At 34.7% G+C, this 22,970-nt stretch overlaps 1 protein-coding gene and 1 pseudogene across 6 annotated transcripts in view; both read left to right on the forward strand.

The window, feature by feature from the left end:
• DIAPH2 (diaphanous related formin 2) overlaps positions 1 to 22,970 on the forward strand; it is a 949,436-nt gene that overhangs the window by 73,151 nt on the left and 853,315 nt on the right. For 4 of the 6 annotated variants that reach the window (XM_073885914.1, XM_073885916.1, XM_025876916.2 and 1 more), the window contains 2 exons: positions 7,122 to 7,226; positions 12,408 to 12,428. In XM_073885914.1, coding sequence (XP_073742015.1) covers positions 7,122 to 7,226; positions 12,408 to 12,428 — 126 coding nt within the window. The remainder of the gene's footprint in view (positions 1 to 7,121; positions 7,227 to 12,407; positions 12,429 to 22,970) is intronic. The other 2 variants (XM_073885915.1, XM_025876973.2) reach the window with 1 other exon arrangement.
• Positions 19,265 to 21,114, forward strand: LOC112828283 (L-lactate dehydrogenase A chain-like; annotated as a pseudogene).

The raw sequence follows: 22,970 nt of genomic DNA on the forward strand, positions 1-22,970 counted from the left end.
TGATTTTAATTATTGCTGAGAAAATTGAAAAAGCTCTCTTCATGTTGTGAATGCTTGGCTTTTAAATGGTCTGCTAATTTGAGGTGGGTTTGTACTGTCATTAGCTAATATTTTAAGGTATATGCACATAAAATGGGAGTCATTGAAAATGATATCCATATTTCAGATGGCTACAGTAATAATTTTTAATCATGTGGGATCAGCTTATTAGCCTTAGGTTTTCATTATTTTTATCATATGATACGACAAATGAAAGGCTCATACTTAGGCGTAGGATATATAACAGTCTAGCATTTTCTTGTTTCCTTGTGCTTATATTTTTGCTATTTAATCTTTAGTCTTTGCAGGAATCTTTGAATACCACTTTTGCATTTTTGTTATTTTTGATAGTTGATTTAGTTAAAACTAGATAAAATAATGCATAAATCCATTTAACCAAGAAAATGGAAGCTGTGGTATGTTGCAGTACATGGACAGTGAACAGAATCACATTGTGAATACCCCACTCTTGCCCTAAGATACCTCATGTACCATTTGGGCCTATGGATCCATTGATGATTCCATTGTTATGTTAAGTAGTTAACCTTATTTTCTTGTATTTTTTGAATAAAAATGTGTATATTTCACAAATTGCAGTGGATCCTTTATGTAGTCTCTGGACTCTGGAGACCACTGTTTCAGAATTAAGGATTATAGGAAAGTAAAAATAATATTTGTGTTTTCTAATATCCAACATATATTCTGAATTTACCCTCCTGATGGTAAAGTGGTATATGTAGATATTAAAAGTTACATCCCTCCACTAAGACCTGAAAGCAGAAATAGTTGAGGAGTTTTTGTGCCATACTCAATAACATTCATTCAATATCATGCTTTTTTCTTGCTTTTGGCTTTATACTATTTGCAGAGATAATGTATTTAGACAATTTTTTTTCCTTCAACTTTGTTTTCCATCTGAGCTTTTATATGTTAAATGACTGCAGTCTGTATAGGTAAAGTTAACTGGATCTTTTGAAAACATGAGGTAGTTATTTAATGCCAGGTAGAATTGGCCAACTAATTATGGAGCAAATTCTTGATAATTTTATTAGTTTTAGAAATGTTTTTTCCTTTCTAGTTCACAGAAGCTAGAGGAATTATGGAATGTATATTTAGAAAAGATTAATTAAATGCTCTAAAATCAAAACCATAATCATTGTCATGCTAGGGCATATTTTTAGGTACTAGCATATCATTGGTTCATTCCTTTCAGGGCTACAGTTCCCTTCAACAAGGAAGTTAAAGAATATTTGAATAATTACTACTGAGAAGCAGAAGGAAGAAGGCAAGCATTTGATGGTGAAGCCAAGTTCAGATTTTAAAAGAGCAAGTGGAAAATACAGCCTTAAACTGGGATCAAGACATGTTGCAGAAACAGTTCATAGAACATACATTGAAGTTTATAGCAAATTTATAGAAAGAAGGAACAAGTATTCTTTCTTACAGGGAAGAAGAAATGTAAAGATGTAAAAGGTTGACATTTACTTCTCATAATGCAAAATAGAAAAAATAGTGGAAGAGTTAAAAAATGTTTGAATATAAGGAGAAAATTTTCAAAATTATACTGTCACCCATTTAAAAATTTATGGAGAGAGAGAGGGGAAAATGAGAGGGAATGGGAAAAGGAGAGTGAGAATGAATGCATGTGTGAATGAATGGGTGAATGAATATGAAAATGAATGGGCAGGTGGGTCAACTTTTAACCTCATTTGACTATTCTCATATGGCTCCTCAGTAGTAACTTTAAGAATATGATGTTTATTTGCTGAAGAAGTGAATTTATCTGTAATGGGAACATTGCATCATGGCTTGTATGGAAGGAGAAAAAAATGGTTTTGTGTTTACTTAAAAATGTAAGTGGTCAGTTATTTAGACTCAAACATTTTTTGAAACTACAAAATACTACGTTCTTCTCATGTATTGTAGAAGTACTAACTAAATGTTATACTGAAAGCTTTTGTGTTTTGAGTACTGTAAGAACTAGTGAGTTTAGAAGAGTTTCATATTATGTTGTGTAGAATTAATAGAGTTATGAGTATTGCTCTGTTTAATGATTGAATTATAAGGTTGCAGTTAATGTTTTGGAAATATTAGCTATCTAATTGGCAGTATGCATCTTACTTCTGTAAGAATAAAATGAGTCATTGTTGTCTGTTCTGTTCATATGAATGGTACCTATTCCCAATCAACCTATGTGGCAAATTTATAGGTATAAAAATGTCAGTAGCTGTAAAGCAAATTAAAATATTTAGAGAAAAGTTCCTAAATATCACATTGGTTCAACAAATATTTATTAAATGCTTAGTCATTCCAGGAATTATGCTCTTTGCTGGGAGTACAAAGATAAAAAAAAAAGACCCAGTTTCTGCCTTCAAGTTAGCATAGAGTTTAGGGGAGATGGATTTATCAGATAGTTTTAGTTTAAGTGCAATAATATAGGAATTAATATGGAAGAATCGAATGCAGATAGTGATTTCTAAATAAGATGTTTCAGGGGGAAATTTGAAGGTAAATCGGAAGGATTAAGAGTTAACCAGATAATGGGGCGCGAGGGTCGCTCAGTCGTTAAGCGGCTCAGGTCATGATCCCAGTGTCCTAGGATCGAGCCCCACATCAGGCTCCCTGCTCAGCGGGAAACCTGCTTCTCCCTCTCCCGCTCCCCCTGCTTGTGTTCTCTCATTATCTCTCCTTGTCAAATAAATAAATAAAATCTTGAAAAGTTAACCAGATAAGGATTTGGGTGGGGTCGGTCTGATGAGATGGGGTGAGGGTTATTAGAGGGAGAGGGTGGTGAAGATGACCGCATTCTAGGCAGAAGAGCATCATGAACAAAGTAATGGAAACGTGTAATAGCATAGTGTATGTAGGAAAACTACAAACAACCTTGCAGTATTAAAGCATTCTTTGAAGGCTAGTTAATATACACCAGGCTTAATGTGCATGATCACACTTAAACCACACAACATTCTTTTGAGTCCTGTAATCATATATTCTTATACTGTCTACCTCCATGATTCTACTCTGATGGCATGATCTTAGCAGTATATGTCATTAAAAATTGAATTGAGGCTCATTACAATGTAGAAATATCACTGGAAGGAGAGTCAACGCTCTACCTAGAGACTGCCAGAGGTGGCACTACCATATTCTTAGGCCTGGCTGTGAGGTGTACAGATAACAGACACTCAATCTTGTTGGCATTTCAGAGTTGATTCTACTTGGGGGATGCAGATTCATGCTAACCACATTTGTAGGAGACTATAATTTACCCAGAATGTTTTGAGGCTGTAGAAATCTAGCCTAGCACATGTGAGCAGTGCTTAGGGGTTTTGATGGAAACAAACACTATGAGTCAGCAGAATGATGTGCTGGCCAATAAGGTCATAAAATCAGAGGCCGAATTAATAGAGGTAATGTATTTCAAGATGACGGAGGTGGCAGTCCTTTCCTTCCTTGCATTTATCAAACCACAGCGTATTTGAGAAAAATAAATATGGACACTAAGCCATGTCAAATGAAAATAAGTTGAAGCAGGTAGGTATACTTAAGCTTGAAAGAGAGAATGATACCTTCAAATAACTTAGCCTGAAAGAGAGAATGATGCTTCAAATAACATAATGGTTCTTGAGTTTATTAACCTCATCTAGTCTGATTACCATCTCTCTTATTTTAGACTCTTAGCACTAGTCACTTAAATTTAGTAGCCCAAATTATTGAACATAAGGGAATCTGTTCTGGCTAGTTATAGAGATACCAGGTAGCTCTTGAAGATACTAGGTAGCTCTTGAATAGGGTGAATTGCAGAAACAGTCCTCAGATAATATCACAGGAGTAACTTCCAGAACCATACAACTGAAATTTGGTCCAATGTAGGAGCTGTTGCCATCCCAGAACCACTTGGTCAAACTGTCATGATGAAAAACATGCAGAGGTTGCCATCAGTTCCGTAACCATATCTCCTGTATTGCCATCCATGCCAGCAGCATGGATCGCTTACTTGTGGCCTGCTTCTTTACATCGTTCATTTCTGAATCAACACATCCTATAAATGCATTAAGCCACGTGTCTGTACTCTAGTTATAAGGGAGTCTGACAAATGTAGTTTTTATGGATTTTTCCTTGTTAGGTGGGACTGACATTGTGAGGATGTATTAAAATGTAGAGAGCATGTTTAAATGCTGTTGAGCAGCCAAATATGACAGAAGACATGGTTTCCTTGCTAGTCTCCTTGACTTGACTAAGATTTTTCTCATCCTTTAAGACCCAAATCCTGGTAAAGACTTCTCTGATCTTTCCATCTGCTGTGTTCCCAAAGCATCTTGTTTGCATATATGTTTTCCCTACTAGACCATGAATTATTTATTTTTATTTATTTAACAAAGATAACATTTACTAAGTATCAGACATTGTTCTAAGTGCTTCATAGAGAATTCATTTGACTTGTGGGTACAAGCCTTCTTTCAATTTGCACTCCCCTAGCCAGCCTAGCATACTCCTTGGTGCATGGCACATGTCCAGTAAATAAGTGATTCGATATTTAGGAAGTAGAGAAGAAAAAATAATGACATAGTCTTGCCACTTTAACTCGCTATTATATTTTGTTGCACATTTAGTCTTCCAAAGAAAAATTTGGGAAAAATTAAACTTCCCTAATATGGGATGGGCTGCCTGTGAGATAATAGGTTTTCTGTTAGTCAACTCCAAGCATAGATGAGCATCTGTGGACTACATTAAAAGTGCTATCCAGCCTTGTTTCTCTGATTATGCTTTGACTCAACAATGCTAGATCTAGCCTATGAGAGAGAGAGGGGAAAAAAGATGTCTTCTGTCTTCAAGTCAGATGGCCGATATTCAAATGAGAATTAAGGAAATAAGATAGGAAAGATAGGGGTAGAGACCGTGACAGAGGTGGTTAGTAAGGAGGATCCTTTGTATATATAAACAAAATTTATAGGTATTGACTGTGAACAAATCAGAGGAGTCACTGCAATGCATGCAAATATAGATTGAGATTCTTGCTGTCAATGAAGTTAGTATTCTATAGATAGATGCAGCTTGATTTCTTTTCATGGATCCTTTTCCCCCCTCACATTCTTACAGATGAGTTTTTAAAATAATGTTGATTTTTTTTTTGCTGATTACTTTCCTTGATTAAAAAAATAGTAATGGCCAGAATTATTAAGAGAATAAAAGGATAAAAATACTGATTTTAAAAAAATTGAAATACAGCTCACATACCATAAAATTCACTGTCAAAATATACACTTCAGTGTGTTTTTTAGTATATTCAAAGAGATACGAAACTATCACAACGATCAACTTTAGAACATTTTTATCACTTCAGTAAAACACCACACCTATCATCAGTCACACCCTAATCCTCCCATTCTCCCTCCCCTGCCCCTGGCAACCACTCATCTATTTTCTGTCTCTATATTCCCATTCTGGGCATTTAGTATAAATGGAATCATATAATATGTGGTCTTTTGTGACTGGTTTCTTTCACTTAGCATAATGTGGTTTCAAGTTTCATTCATGCTATAGTATTTATCAGTACTTCATTCTTTATGAGTGAATATTCCATTGTCTGGACATACCATATTTGTTTATGCATTCATCATTTGATGAACATTTGGATTGTTTCCTCTCTTTGATGCTACTGCTATGAACACTCATGTACAAATTTTTGTGTGGACATATGTCTTCATTTTAATTATAAGCTGGGTCATGTGACAACTTTATGTGTAACTTTCTGAGGAACTGTAGACTATTTTACAAAGTGGCTGCATCATTTCACATTCTCACCAGCAATTTGTGAAGGTTCCAGTTTCTCCATATCCTCACCAATATTTGTCATTACCATTTTTTTTTTTGTATCCTAGCCATCCTAGTGGGAGTGAGGTGGTATCACATTTGTAGTTTTGATTTTCATTTCTCTAATGAATAATGATGTTGAACATTATGTGCTTACCAGCCATTTGTATATCTTCTTTAGAGAAATATCTATTCAAATCCTTTGCCCATTTGTATTTGGGTTGTCTTTTCATTGTTGATTTCTGAGAGTTCTATATATATTCTGGATTCAAGTCCCTTATCAGACATGATTTGGAAACATTTTAACCCATTCTGTAAGTTGTCCTTTCATCTGATGTTGCTTTTTTTTTTTTAAAGATTTATTTGAGAAAGAGAGCATATGAGTGGGGGGAGGAACAGAGGGAGGGAGAATCTCAAGCAGACCCCCTGCTGAGCACAGAGCCTGATGGAGGGCTTGATCTCATAACCCTGAGATCATGACCGAAGCTGAAATCAAGGTTGTATGATTAATGACTGAGCCATGCAAGTGCTCCTGATGTTGCTTTTTGAATCATAGTCATTTCCAGCTTGGTTTTGTGACCCCCTCATGAGTGTCTTAAAATGTTGTAAGGGTTAATATGAGTTTAAAAGTGAAGAAAATCTAGTGAAAATGTTATATGTGTGTGTATCACATAATAAAGATTCCCAGCCAAATCAAAGCTTATTGAACCTTAAAACAATGTATTCTTGCAACTAAATGTTTTTTCCTCCAATGAGTAATTTTTGTCATCTCAGCACAGCTGACTATATTTCTGGTATTTTTTTGCTTTCCAAATCCAGCAACTTCTCAAGAATTTTTCTTCAGTGACATAGATATATATTTCCTGTTAGTTTAAAAGTCGTATTTGTTCTTCTAGATAATAGTGATCCTAAGGGAGAATATGCGAAACAGTAAAGTGTTTATTTTTGCTATCAGGGTAAATTAATATCTGTGCTAAGGTTATCTGATGTATGCTACAAAACTGCCAGTTTATTCTGTGGAATAGTTTAAAATTTTTTCTTTCTGCTCATTAGTTGACTCGGTAGAGATACGAACCATGAATATATGGTAAAATTTATACAGTGTTATGGTATCTGGAGTGAAAAATAATAGTGAAGGATCCACCAGAATGATCATTGTTGTTAGTCACAGCATGGCTTACTATTTTAAAAGAGAATATTAGTATTAATCACTTTCGAAACTCAAGCAGAAATTTGTAAATGCTCACAACAGATGTTCTTTCTAACAGGAGGACATGAACCTTAATGAAGAACGAAAAGCTCCTTTACGAAACAAAGATTTTACCACCAAGCGTGAGATGGTTGTCCAGTATATTTCTGCTACTGCCAAATCTGTAAGTAGTGACACTTTCCCGGCACTACCATAATGAGTTCAGCATTATCTGTGCAAAAATAAACCTCAGATCTTCAAATTCTTGCCTCACTGTTCTCATATAGCCTATTCAGAAAAAATTTATATGTGTGTTTTTACACATTTAGTATGTACTTAAAAACCGCTTATAATTAGACTTTCATTATTTTAAACAATACAGACAGTATAGAAGGCTCTGAGTTAATCCAGTGAGTTTTGGGGCAGTGGTTTTGTGCATGTCCTAAATTGTAGATATTCCACTAAATATACTGTTTGTTATATGAAACTTTTGAATTTTGAGGGAGAAGACACAAACATATGCTAGTCACAAGTTTAGTTTCCATTGAAGCTTTATGTCTGGTTTCTCCTTGCATGAAATTTTTAGCAATATTTTTATTATGCTGTTTTAGTTTTTTTTCCATTGTTTTATGTGATGCTAACTATATAAATTACCTCATAATTATTGTACAGCTTAATTTAGTATAAAAGAGGGTACTTAATAGAAGGAGCTTTAATGAAATCTGTGTGAGTTTCAAAAGACTTGAAAGTAGAGTTCTGTAGAAAGACTTTTTTTCAGCAGGAAAAACTCTAGTGTTTTAATAGGATATATGGCTTTGTTCACTTCCTAAGGTGCTTCCAAAAATAGACTTCAGGTTTGATTTCTTTTTGCAAGAAAAAAATGTATTTTTAAAATGATGAAATGTATCTTTTACATTTCTCTAAGGAAAAAGCTTTATACAACTAGACTTCATCAAATCACTGTGTATGTGTGTATATATTATGTGTGTGTAGACACATAAATATACCACACATTTTTTATAATGTATATACACACACACAAACACATTGATTTTGTGTGCGTGGTATGTATATTATGTGTGTGTATATAAATAATACACATGCATTTACATGTAAAAAATCCATATTTTAAATTTAAAAAGTTGACCAGTAAAGAAAATAGTTCCTCTTTGGAAAATATGTTCTAAAATTACTTGGCTATCCTATTACTGATATTTCAGTACAGTAATTACAGTGGCAATTACTGATTTATTTTGCCCTGAATTCTACAATTGTATTGATTCCATATTGTAGTTTAAGCAAGCTAAATCTGAATGCTGAACTATTTAAACATAATGCATTCCAGCTCTGCCAGAGCAGAGCAACGGCATGTTTTTTAATTTGCTTCTGGTATCCAAAGGCAGAAATATGTTTCAAGTGATAAGTGAAATTTGCCATGAGCGTTGTTTTCAATAGAATTTGGTGATGCAGAGGGTTTTACTTCGGAATTGTGATGAATCTCTTCTCATTTTTGCACTCAAGTTATTGTTCACAGTAAAATGCTTTAGGAAATGCAGAGTGTACATTTAGTGTTATTTTTCAAATACCTAAAGGCAAATACACTAGTAAATCTATATAACTAAATCTGAATGCAAAGTACAGATAATATATGAATAATCATGTGTTTTTAATGATAAGATTTTGTTAGTGTTTCTGACTCATTTATTGTTTTTGTTTACGTAAGTGGGACTGAATATAATGAAGATTATACAAAGCTCTTATTCTATAACCTTTTGATTTTTACTCCATGTAGAACTTGTTTTTATTTATTCTCATATTGTTTCCTCTTCAACTGACCAAAGACATATACATTTAGGTTATATACTCATTTTTCACATAAAATGCTAAAATTTGGGTAAATGTTGGAGGATCTCTCTTGAATTGCTCTGTTTGAAAGATGGAAATTGAATGTTTCTCAAAAGACATGAAAATTCTGTTTCAGGCATTAGCCTCAAAATCAGTACTGTAACTATTTATGTGACCCTTATTTGTTTCATTCAGCATACATATGAGCACGTGACATGCATATAGCTCTTTCATTAGATTTTCAAGATTATACATTTTATTTCCTAATATTTTTGCATGGACCAAATGTTATAATGAAAGAAAGCCTGTTGATAAACATGTTTTAAAACTTTCTTACCTTGGGGAGACATTAATTAGTACTGTGTTTTCTGTTGTTAAAACCAAGAAAATTGCTTATGTACTTTCTTTTGAGGGTGAGAGGGATGCCATTTAATGACAAACAATCCTCTTATCTTTGACCTCTTCATGATCAATAATATTTACATAAACTGTAGGTTAACATATGGCTGTTTACCTATGTGTAACCAAGGTTTCCATCCTGCTATCTTTCAGTAGGCTTTAGACATGTTGTATATCTTCTACTTTTTAGGCTTACTTTTTCATTATATTGATACACTGATTAAAAATGTTTCTTTGTTGGGACATCTGGGTGGCGCAGTCGGTTAAGTGTCTGAGTCTTGGTTTTGGCTCAGGTCATGATCTCAGGGTCGTGAGATTGAGCCTGGCATCCAGCTCCACACTCAGTGTGAAGTCCGTTTTAGATTCTCTCTCTCCCTCTGCCCCTCCCCCCACTGGCTCGTGCGTGTACTCTCTCTCTTTAAAATAAATAAATCTTAAAAAAAAGTTTCTTCATTTAAAGTAGATATGATTGTAATCACTTCTTTATGAAAATACTTTATAAGTAGTCAAAACTTTAATCTTGAAGTAAAAACAAAGTTAAGGGCTAGTGTTCCTGATGGAGAATGTCTTATAGTCACATATAAAACGTGAGAATTATAGTTAAATTTAAAAGTAAATTGTACATTTCCCCCTTTAACACCTGCATAAGTCATTTTGCATAGAATTGAAAAACAAACAAAATATGGACTCAGTAGGAAATGTCCATCATTCTCCTGGGTTCCTGGGTAAAAACAATAAAGCAAGATGAAACTAATATACAGGTATTTGCTCAAAACCTGTTTCTAAAGCAAACAAGTTTTTTTTTATGTACTTTGCTAAAATAAGCATGGAATAAAAATATATAGGAAACTGAAAGATAATGATGAAAACTGTTGCTTAGTTTTTTCTTGTTAAAGTTCCATAATAGAGAATATTAAATTGTATGAATGTTAAAGGAAAAAGTAGCTTGAATAACTGTCAGTGATGAATGAATTTTAAATAAGGGAATGGAGAAGAACCTCTTCTCTGCACAAGCTGGACTCATTTGCTCATTATAGCAAGTGTGGTTATGGACCTGACCTATAGTAGTTGGTACATGTTGATAATTTGGCCACAAATAATCTGGAAGAATTTATATTTTCAAAACACCAGCATATATTTTCAGAAATGGAAAACCAAGCTTTGTTAATATTGCTAACATTGTCATACCTATTCATAATCCTGAAAGAGGCACAATATATCAGTGATTTAGGGGGTCTTGTATGTTCTATCTTAACAGCCTATATAGACATTCATGAGGAAAAATAAGTCACTGAAATCCTAACATTAGTTTGCCAAAAGCCAATGTCTTTATTAGAATATTAAGAAACTAGTTTATTTCTAACTTAAATCACAATCTTTGAAGTTGAGATTTTAAAATATGTAGTTACATTTTTAAGACACATGACACATCGATAGGTATCATTGATTAAAAAAAACTCAATAGGAAATAATTTAAAGTTGTGATACCAAATACATCTATAAAATTTTTAGATTGACCCATATAACAAGCAGTTGAAAGTTACCGTACATCTCTGTGTGTGTATATACATGTATTACAGTTTTGCTTTTGCCATTAGCAGATATTTTCTTTCTCAGGTGAAACAATTGAAGTCAAACATGACCAGACCTGTTTCTTTTAGCTTCCGTTGGCCAAATCTCATCTGTTCACTGTATGTGCTTTAGCTAAATGGAATCATTTTGCAATCATAATGAATTACTAATGGGCTATATTCTGGTTGTTTCACTGAGTATAGACCTTCCTTAATTAAGACAGGCTTGCATTTTTGTTTTAGTCTCATGTCTGTGCTAAATAAACAAGGGACAAATAAGACCTCTGTCTTTTTGGTTGGGAAATAATTTAGGTCAATAGCCTATCTTTCAATTCAGAAGACTGTTAATGGCACCAAAGAGGCTTTTACTCAAGAAAATAATCACTGCCTGTAAATAGTCTGTTGAATGAATGTTTAAGAACGCTGCTTCTCTATTTGGAGATTCATGGATTCCCCTGAAATAATTTGCTTGGCAACTGTCAATATCTTTTTGTATCTTGTGGTATCCTGTTCAATTTAGGATTCTTCCGGGATTTCAGTGTTTTGTTTTTCTTTTTAAAGTAATAGCTGGAAAAAAAAAAAAGTACTAGCTTGAAAATAGAACACGTATTGATAATAACTGCTTTCAGATTAATGGTTTTAGATTATGGATTAGTTCTTTTTTGGGCATTGCTTGATATTTAAGTGTAGGAATCTGATAACAACAATTTGATTTATAATTGGGTTTTGGCATAAAATTATGTTAGGACTGTGATTTCACTTCTTGCTTTCTTAAACACAGTTCAGCTTCTCAGAAATTCTATTATCTCTTATCTATTAGGAAAGCTCAAAGTTTCAGGTTTTGAACTGTTTCCTCCCTATGAATATCTGCATGTTTACATATAACTGCTTCTTTGTCTTCATGTTATATTATCTGATCTCATAATACAAATGCTAGGATGACCTAGAAAAGTAGAATCACAAGCAATCTATCTTCTTTGTAATTTTCAAGTATAATATAAAACAATATTAAAAACCTTAAAATCATAATATAAAATATTCCAGTTTTCAACCTGCAGTTCATAATGCATGACTTTGAATGCAACATTTATATTCTAAGATGCCTTATTTCATCCTTAATATTGTATCTGTTATACCGAGAAAAGAAAAAAATTGGAAAAAAATTCAGTTTTCTATTGCTAATTTTTTTGAGTGGCTTTAGGCTGGTAAAATATCTGATGCCTGGTTACACTTAATTTTACATTACTTGAGATTTATACTATATAAGCCCATTACAGTACATTTAAAAAAAATCCCTCAAACATTAATACTCTTTTATTTGGGAATCCTTATCCTGCAGACTTTACATGTTTTTGAAATATGGTAGAAATTAATACTGGTATATTTGTTTTAGCCTCTAGATCTAAAGTATTAAAAGTATACATAGGGTTAGCTATTTACTAATTTACTAAACACTTCTGTGAAAAGCTTCTGATTACTAATACTGTTGCTGTTTTTTTTTTTTTTTTTTTTTAACACCATAACCACTCTCCGTTGACCACTGCATGCAGATAGTTGGAAGTAAAGTTATGGTGAGTACAAAAGATGTGTTCTACCCTTAGATACGAATTTTTGCTTTTGGGAATTGAGCGATTTTTGCTTACGGTATTTTGTATACTTGGTTTTTCTTTTGGAGTGTATTTTACCAAAGTAGTGAGATGATTAAGATCAGGTGATGAGAATTTAGCTATGGTAAATATTTTTCCTGTTGGTTTTGGAAATGTTTTAGAACTGGAATATGCTTGTATATTTTGTCTTATTTATTTATTTATTTTTAAAGATTTTATTTATTTATTTGATAGAGAGCACACAAGTGGTGGGAGCGACAGGCAGAGGGAGAGGGCTAAGCAGAATCTCTGCTGAGCAGGGAGCCCGATGCGAGGCTCCATCTCAGGACCCTGGGATCATGACTTGAGCCGAAGGCAGACGCTTAACGACTGAGCCAGCCAGGCACCCCGTATATTTGTTTTAGAAAGTTTACTTATTTTTTTAGAGTTGTACCTATGTTTATGATTTTATGATTCAGTTTTTATGATTCTGATGAAATTGGGTGTTTTACCTCAATGTCTTAGGATGGCAGGGAGAGACTCCTAATAGGTTGGTTTATGCTAGCAGGAATACTTATTAATGCATCTCACTTTGATTTTAGTATCACTGAGCACATAGTATAATGAAAACAACCTTTGATGTGCAGTCAAGAGGCCTAGGTTTTTTGTCTTTGTTTGCTACTAATTAGCTGTATGATTTTGAGCAAGTCATGTAGTTTCTTTGAGCTTTAGTTATTAAATGGTTAAATTGAAGTTATCGGTATACATTATTGTTTAAGGTTCTTTCTATTGCTGTCTTTTAGGATTTTTTTTTAAAGATTATTTATTTTAGAGAGAGAGAGAGCACATTAGTGGAAGGAGGGGCAGAGGGAAAGAGAGAAACCTAAGCAGACTCTGTGCTCAGCAGAGAGTCCAGCCGGGCTCAATCCCAGGCCCTGAGATAATGCCATGAGGTCTATATTGTAATTAAGAGGTACTTGTAAAATACCTTTTCTTCATGACTAAGCAGTCTGTATTTAGAGAACAGGGCAGAAAACATTATCTTTAACATTATCAAGTACCATAGTATTCAGAATAGTGAATGTGTTTAATATTTGTTTTGCTTTTAAAAGTTGAGTTAGTCCTTTTTTTTCTTTTTTAATTTATGCGACATCCAGGGGCAAAAAGCCATTAATCTTTTGGGATAATTTCAAACATCAGCAAATATTTCTTTCGTGCTTATTATGTGCCAAGAACTGTGTTAGCTTCATTGATGACTGGAAAATAAGGATAAGGTCTTACAGTTTTACTAATATATGTGGAAAGAATCAATCCTTAGATTGTGCATGCTGATTGTAAGTGTTGTAGGGATTCTTAAGCTGGAGAGAGAAGTAGGGGTAGAGTAATTAGAGGGAAACTCCATGGAAATTTCTGGACTTAAGCTGGACTTTTAAGAATCCTTAGTTTTGATGGCTGGGATTTGATAAGGGAGATGAGACAACAAAGAAGCTCTCAGATTGTGAAAATAATAGTTGATGCAAAGACCTAGAGAAAAAACCAAACTGTGGGTAGGGAGCAGAGAAGAGGCAAGCAAGAAATGAAATTGACTTTGTTGGAACAAAGAACGTATATTGGAAAGCTTGAAAAATCAAGTTGAAAGAGGATCTTGGAAGTCCAGGTAGAAGATTAAAAGTTAGTTTGAACAAGGAAGTGACATGAGGAAAGCAGGGTTTAAGAAAAATAAATTTGATAGTAGTAGGTAGGCTGGATTAGGCCAATGGTTCTCAAATTAGAAGGCATATAGAATTGAGTTTTGTCCCTCATGGGGTCTAGGATAGGGCCAAGAACTCTGCATATTTATCAAGCACCATGGGAGATCCTTTTAAGGTAGGCGGAAGAGCATACTTTGAGAAATACTGGATTAGGATAGAGAGATTTGTTTCCAGGGCTACCTAGGAGAATTTTGTGTAAATCAGTGAGGACCTGTATTAAACTGGGGCTAGATGTACGAGGGTGGGGTTAAATAGAATTTTGGGCTATAAAGGAATCTTGAGCTTATTTTAATGTGGGCTTAAGCTAGCCTGGTCTCTGCATGGCTTATGCCAGAGCTGGTGAAATATTACTGATTTCTTCATATCCGGTGGAGTTGAAGTTCTGTTGATTATTTCTCTTAGAGACTCAACTCTCTCCCCTAATTACTCATGCTGTTGCTTCCTTAGTTGGGACTCATCGTTAAACATACCTGTAATGGCCGTAGCCTCCTAAGTAGTCTTCTGGTATTCACTCTCTCACCCTGGCCATGCATGTTCTACACTGTTACACAGATCATGCTGATTCCCCCACTTAAAACTTTCAAATGGCTTCCTATTGCCCTTTGTGATCTTATCCCTGTTCCTTTTTCTAATTTCATCTCCATCTCCATTCTTACATGTGCCTGTCGTCTATTTGTACAAGAACACTTGGCAATTCCTTAACATCCTACTCTTTAATACCCCTAAATCAAGTATATTCTATTTCTTTGAGCTAGAATGCCCTTTTCTTCTTTAGGGTGCCTAGAAAGCTCTTAAATATCTATCAAGATTAAGCTTGTCAGTCTTAGGAGAATTTATCTTAGATAACTCCTTCCTTACCATAGTACTACTATACAGCTATATTACAATATTGAACATATTTTATTATAATAAATCATTTACATGTCTTTCTTCCCCAGTGAACTAGCTCATTTACTCAAAACACTAGGTCTAATGGAAAAGAGAGGTAAACATTGGCCTTATAGGTACAGTGTAGCAAATGGTTGCAAAGTGGCAGGCCAACAGGCTCTATATGGTTCATGGAAAAGTTTCATCTTGTCTGAGAGTGTTTTTGACAGACAGTGCGTAATTAGATGGATATTTATGATTGATCTTCAATATAAACTATTTTACACTCATGTCTTATCTATGAACTGCTTCTCACATTGGAATTTGTATCACATCCATATCCTGCAATAAAGGGAGGAAACTATGGGAATCAGTTTCTAGAGGAAATGATGAAGGATTAGTTCTAGAGTTTAGATGGGACGGGTGCCTTAATGGGGAAGATTTTTCTTTGTTGTTTTTTTGAGACTAGAGAGGAGTGAGAAAACAATCATTAAAATCACTCTGGTGGAAAGTCAGGTACAAGGGGGCTTATTTCTCATGGTCTCATTAGTCTTCAGAAGATGAGAAGTATGTGTTCATTGAGAAAATTGGCAGATAAGGATTTCATAAGTGTTCCAGAAAGAATACATTGTAGAAATAACTACTTTAAGTATTACGGTTGCCTAGAGATTATATATATTGGTCAAAAAATAAGTCCTATAAAAACCGGATTGAAATTAGAAAGATGGAATATGTAATGAACTAGGTCTGCATGACCCTGTCTTTTCTTTTGCCTCTCTAATGTTGATTAGAAGCAAAAATGGGGGCATTTGAAACCTTACTGTCAGCCTTATTTTTCATTATTCTCCTTTATAAATTTGCTTTAAAAATCAGACTGGAAAACTGCCTGTTGTTACCTGAACGTAACCACCCCCTCAGCCTCATGCAGTCTTTCTTCTGACTTTCTGACTTTGCTCATCCTGTGATCTCTTTTTTGCATAGCATTTTTTTTTCTTTTGTCAACATTCTACCCATCCTCCACAGCCCTCCCTGAAGCCTGTTCTGACTGCTACCGCTAAGTCATCCCCCTCAATTTCTACCTAGTAATTTATATGAACTTCTGTAGCACTTTAACTCTCTTAAGGAATCACTTTCTGCTTTATCTTATACTTTCTATTACATGTTGCATGTTACAGGATAACAATACTAAAATCAGGATGATATTGAAGTTTATGTTTATATTTAATGCATTTAATGTGCAAAGAGGCTTGCAAGTAGTAGGTCTAAATTACAGTTTTTGCTAAATGTATTCAGTTCTATAAAATGCTTGGTATGAAGAACATAAAAATGGGAAGATTACATGGTAAAATGAGATAAGACTATGAGCAGCCTCTTTTTTTTGGTAAGTATTCAAGATGTGTGCTATTTGATAGGATTTATTCTAGATCGAGAATGTTGAGAAAGATTCAGTTAGATGGAAAAAGGAGAATGCTTTGCTGTGTATTGGAAGCTACACGTTACATAGTATAGATTATTGTTGGGCCTTTAGAAAAAAATAAATTCATATGTGATCTCAATATAATATTGACAAGATTATTTTAAAGATTTTATAAAATAGTTGAGGGTATGTTATAGATACAATCTATGAAGGGAAATGATAAAATATTTTCCTGTAGGTATCTTAAAATAGCAAAAGAGAATTGGAACAGGGTAGAGATAGAAAGAACTGAATGAAGTTTTCAATGTCTTCTGGTTTTAAATAAGTGTACAACTTTTTGAACCAAAATAAATTGTTTTTATTATTTATTAACACATTGCATAAAACAGATTTAGAAAACAGCTAAAATGTTTGATTCGATTTCATTGCAAGCCAGGAACAATTTATCCACAGGTGGAAAAATCACCATTCTTCTGTGGGGAAAAAAAAGTAAGAACGGCATGATTATATATGATAATTGGAAAATAGAATTATAATGACCAGACCTTATAATGTTAAATATAAGGGAATTTAGCAACATAAATAGTTGAGTGCTTAGGGCAATAGTAGGGTGTTTTTGGAAAAATGTTTGTTTAGGCATCAGAAAGACCTGAATTTGAACCCTTGATTCGCCACTCATTCATTCATTCCCTGTGATCTTGTTAACCTCTCTAACCACAGTTTCATTTTTTTTTTAATGAAAGGTTATCTATTACATGCCAGGTACTATTCTAGGTGCTTGAATGATGAACCATACAGATAAATTCCTCATGGAGCTTACATTCTAGCTGGGGAGACAGACATGACACATAACAAATTTAATGGCAAGTGGTGGTAAGTGCTGGGAAAGAAAAATAAAAAAGTAAATGAGAAAGCTGAGAGTGATCAGGGATGTGCTATTTCAGACAGGTGAGCTCTCTGTGCAGTGAGATTTGAACAGAGACATGAATGAAATTGGGGAGAGCCATGTAAATATTTAGGGAAGAATTTTATAGGCAGAGAGAACATCACGTACCATGGCTTTGAGGCAGGAGTGTGCCTTGAGTATTTGAAGAATAGCAAAGAGGCTAGTGTGGTTGGAGTGGGGTTGAACAAGGGGAGGTATGGGCATATTTAATAACCAACCACAAGAGCTAGTTAAGGTGACTAAAAACATAGGTTAAATGTAGTAGTGGGTTGTAAATTTGGAAAGGTAGGTTAAGGTCATTTTAAGAGGGATATGCTGAGGAGTTGTGCTTTAATAGAGAGGAATCCTGGAAGGTTTTGAGCAATGGAATGGCAAAATCTGAGCTATATATGGGGAAGATTAATTGAGCAGTAGAAATAGGAGAGATTAAATTTTTTTTAAAAAAATAGGTTAGGAACAGATGTATCTTTGTTTGTCCTAATTGGGACATGGAGACCTTAGGCCCTGACTGAAGAATATTTTAGGATCTTTTTCACAAAACAGAGCCAAATAAATTTATTCTCTCATGCTGGTGAAGAAGGTCAAACTGAATGAATGTTCCTATTAAAGTATAAACTTATGGTCAGGCTCAAAGTAATATACTCATAATGCTATTGATGCTTTACTTATTATAAGCCCCCTAGTAATCATAATATCCATAAAATACCACTAACCCTGACAGTATGTACTTGTCGGCTGTTAAGCTGCTGTTGCATTATTAAATTGAAATTTTGTTTACTAATTGAATAGTATCTTAATGATTACTTCATGTAATGTTGTACTTGTGTCAGCCTGATTATTTGAATATACCCTATGAAAAAAGATCAAATCTTTGTGTTTTCTTTTAATAATTGTATAGTCCAGAAGGGGGAGACAAAACATTGATTATTGGAGTTTGAAGTAGCTGCTTCATGATTAAACATGGCTTTCTCACACTCCAATTTGATTGTTTTTCTTATGGGCTTAGAAATCTTAGAGAAGTTGCTACTATAAAACATTTAGTTTTATGGGGGTGACCATTTTGTTAAAAATCTCAATTCAATCAGAATAAAAATAATCAATGCAATTATTTTTAACTACTATATGTAAAGTAGAAAAACTCATTTGGTATTCAGATGAAAATAAGACCTGAGACTGTTTAATGATGGTATATTATAAGTGATCTTTTCAAAATAGCATGAGCACTATTAAAGTTTCAATTTCAGTCTTTTCTAATTTCACATTCATTATTATGTTCAGTGAGTAGCTATCTTCCCATTTCCTTATGTTTTAATACTGCAAGCGAGCTTATGTGTTATACTTGTTTAGGATAGAAGTATCCATATATGTTTTGAAAAGTTTATTAAAATCTCCATTCACTTTTAGAACAGTTTCTTATCAGTCCCTTCCCTTCCACTGCATTGTCACAAATTATATTATTTCATCATGCTAGATTAAATTTATTGTTTAAGGAATGCTAAGATAACAGTAGAATATAAAATATTAGTAAGTCATTATACCTCGGGCATTTGGAAACATCTAAGACAGAATGAATATTGACTTTATGTTTAGACATACATTTTGTAAGTTGATTGCATTAATGAGTATGGGGTGGTTATGTTTTATTATATATCCTGATACTAGAAACAAGAAGATAAAACTTTTCATTAAGGATTCTGCACTGCAAATTTATTTTCTGTGTATTTAAATTGCAATCATGGTAGAAATTTCTGTTGATGACATTTCTTTGTGTATATAGTCAGGTAAAATAATACATTTAAAATATGATGCTTGATATGACTTTTAAAGCACCTGTAGTGATTGAAGGGACAACATAAGATGGCAGCATAAGAAGATCTGAACTTACCTCTTCCCACACCACATCTAAAGCTACGAATAGAACAGTTCCTTCTGAAAAAGACTGGAAAACTAGGTGAAAAGCTCCTTCAAAACACAGCAGACTGGATACAACCTCGCGTGCCGCTGACGCCCGCCTGCCCAACGTGCACTCCTGATTCCTTTTGGTTCTAAGTCCAAAATGGCAACTCTCAAAGATCAGCTGATTCAAAATCTTCTTAAGGAAGAACATACCCCCCAGAATAAGATTACAGTTGTTGGGGTTGGTGCTGTTGGCATGGCTTGTGCCAGCAGTATCTTAATGAAGGACTTGGTAGATGAACTTGCTCTTGTTGATGTCATGGAAGACAAACTGAAGGGAGAGATGATGGATCTCCAGCACGGCAGCCTTTTCCTTAGAACACCAAAAATTGTCTCTGGCAAAGATTATAATGTGACTGCAAACTCCAAGCTGGTTATTATCACAGCTGGGGCACATCAGCAAGAGGGAGAAAGCCGTCTTAATTTGGTCCAGCGTAACGTGAACATCTTTAAGTTCATCATTCCTAATATCGTAAAATATAGCCCAAACTGCAAGTTGCTTGTCGTTTCCAATCCAGTGGATATCTTGACCTATGTGGCTTGGAAGATAAGTGGCTTTCCCAAAAACCGTGTTATTGGAAGTGGTTGCAATCTGGATTCAGCCCGGTTCTGTTACCTAATGGGGGAAAGACGAGGAGTTCACTCATTAAGCTGTCACGGGTAGGTCCTTGGGGAGCATGGAGACTCCAGTGTGCCTGTATGGAGTGGAGTGAACGTTGCTGGTATCTCTCTGAAGAATCTGCACCCTGACTTAGGCACTGATGCAGATAAGGAACAGTGGAAAGAGGTTCACAAACAGGTGGTTGACAGTGCCTATGAGTTGATCAAACTGAAAGGCTACACTTCCTGGGCCATTGGACCGTCTGTGGCAGATCTGGCCGAAAGTATAATGAAGAATCTTAGGCGGGTGCATCCAATTTCTGCTATGATTAAGGGTCTCTATGGAATTAAAAATGATGTCTTCCTTAGTGTCCCTTGCATCTTGGGACAGAATGGAATTTCAGATGTTGTGAAGGTGACTCTGACTTCTGAGGAGGAGGCCCATTTGAAGAAGAGTGCAGATACACTTTGGGGGATCCAAAAGGAGCTGCAGTTTTAAAGTTTTCTAATGTACCACTTCACTGACTAGACTACAGTAGGATTTTAGTTGGAGGTTGTGTATATTGTCCTTATTATCTGATCTGTTACTCAAGTAATATTAAAATGGCCTAAGGAAAAAAAAAAAACACAGCAGACTGAAACACACCATGAGTGATTCTGTGAAAAAGTCCTATTTACTTGTGTTGGAGCTTTAGTCCAAGGGTCAGACTTCAGGATTGCCACCCATCTACAGGCTGTGGAGCTGCTCTCAAGGAATGTAGTCTAGGAGAAGCCATCTTTGCACTCTCCTTTAGCCTCACTATATCTCACTGGTACCTCCCAGGAAAGAGCTTATACATTTCTTTGAAGCCACGATTTTTACAATTGTCACCCAGGGGACACCTCCAGATTGCCTGGTCTGGAGGTCAGCAGGGTTTATGATTGTGGTCCTAGAGGACTGTTTATATTTATACACTTTAAAAGCTGCTACCTGATGGTCTGGATTCCAGGTAGCCTGAGTCTAGGTGCTGACTGAGATCACTTCTGGAATGCTGACAGGTACTGGCACATCCTCAACATTGAGACCTATTAAGAATAAATCAGTCTACTGAGACAATCACAAAGGTTCAAGAAACAACCAAGAGCTATGGCAAGGTTTACTTATTTATTTATTTTTTAAGATTTTATTTATTTATTTGTCAGAGAGAGAGCACAAGCAGGGGGAGCAGCAGGCAGAGGGAAAAGCAGGCTCTTTGCCAAGCGAGGAGCACGATGTGGGACTCGATCCCAGGACCCTGGCATCATGACCTGAGCCAAAGGCAGACACTTAACTGACTGAGCCACTCAGGTGTCCCACTATGGCAAGGTTTAAAGATTAGGTTAATCTCCTACATGAGAACACTCCCTCAAGACTGGAAGAGGTAATTGTTTTGCTTAATACATAGAAACAGATTTAAGCAAAATGAGGAAACAGAGGAATATGTTGCAAATAAGAGAACAAGATAAAACCTCAGAAAAAAAATCTTAAAGAAAGGTAGATGAGTAATTTACCTGATGAAGAGTTCAAAGAAAAGGTCATACACCTGAACAGACAGTTCAGGAAAAATTTGTTCCTAGACAGGAGCCAACCATTTCTACCTATTACATCGTACCAAAATTCTTGTCATGATGCTAATCTAGGTATGTAGACTGAGGTATGAGATTCACATTTTTCTAACTGTAAAGCAGTTTCATAGGCAAATATTATTGATGATGATGAGTAAGAAAAGTGACATTTTAGCCAATATTTATTCCATTCTTAAACCAAATTTGAAACTTCTTGGGAAAAAAGATTATTTTAAAGGGATATTGTTATGCACACACATCTTGAAATTATTTGATTAGCTCCTGTATGTTCTCCACTTCGTTGCAATTAATTGAGGGAACATTGTTATTAAAGGGAATTGCAGCAAAAACTTACTAAAACAACAAAGTAAAGGGCATAAAGAGGCTCATCGAACTTGGGAGAAGATTGGATGAACACTGTGAGAACTTTAACCAGCAGACAGAAAATATAAGAAACTACCAAACAGAAGTCACAGGGCTGAAGAGTATAGTAGCTAAACTGAAAAATACACTAGAGGGATTCAACATGATTTTAAAAAGCAAAGATAGCTTAAGGAACACATAGAGCAACATCAAGTGGAATAACATTTGCATTATAGGGGTCCCAGGAGGAGAAGAGAGAGAAAGGGGCAGAAAACTTTTTTGAAGAAATAATGGCTGCAAACATTCTTAACTGGGAGAAGAAAACAGACATTCAGAACCAGGAAGCTCAGAGTTCCAAATAAGAAACCAAATAGATCCACATGAAGGCACATCATATTAAAATGTCAAAAGTTAGAATTTTAAAAAGCAAGAGAAAAAACAAGTTGTTTCATATAAGAGAAACCCCATGAGAGTAACAGCAGATTTTTCAGCAGAAACTCTGCAGGCCAGAAGGGAGTGTAGTGACATATTCAAAGTGCTGAAAGGGAGTAATTTCCAACTAAGAATATTCTATCTGACAAGGTGTTACCATTTAGATTTTCCAGATAGGCAAAAGCTAAAGGTGTTCATAACCATCAAATCAGCTTTATAAGAAATGTTAAAAGGGCTTCTGTAAGTTGAAAGGAAAGGGTATGAATTAGTAATAAGAAAACGTGAAAATACAAATCTCATTGGCAAAGGTAAATATATAGTAAAGGTAGTATATTAATTACTTATAAAATTAGTATGGAGGTTGAAAGACAAAAGTAGTAAAAATAACTAGAACTACTGTAATCAAGGGATATACAAAATCAAAAAGATGTAAAATGTGACATGAAAAACATAAAATGGGGAGGAGGGAAGTAAAAATGTAGCATTTTAGAATGATTAAAACTTATGTTGCTGTCAACTCAAAATAGACTGTTATATATATGGGCTCTTGTAAGTGAGGCTCATTCTAACCACAAAGTAAAAATCTAGATTAGATACACAGAAGTACATAA

Source organism: Callorhinus ursinus, unplaced genomic scaffold (assembly GCF_003265705.2).
Source record: "Callorhinus ursinus isolate GAN/ISIS: 27379988/994484 unplaced genomic scaffold, GSC_fseal_2.0 scaffold67, whole genome shotgun sequence".
NCBI classification, from domain to species: domain Eukaryota; kingdom Metazoa; phylum Chordata; class Mammalia; order Carnivora; family Otariidae; genus Callorhinus; species Callorhinus ursinus.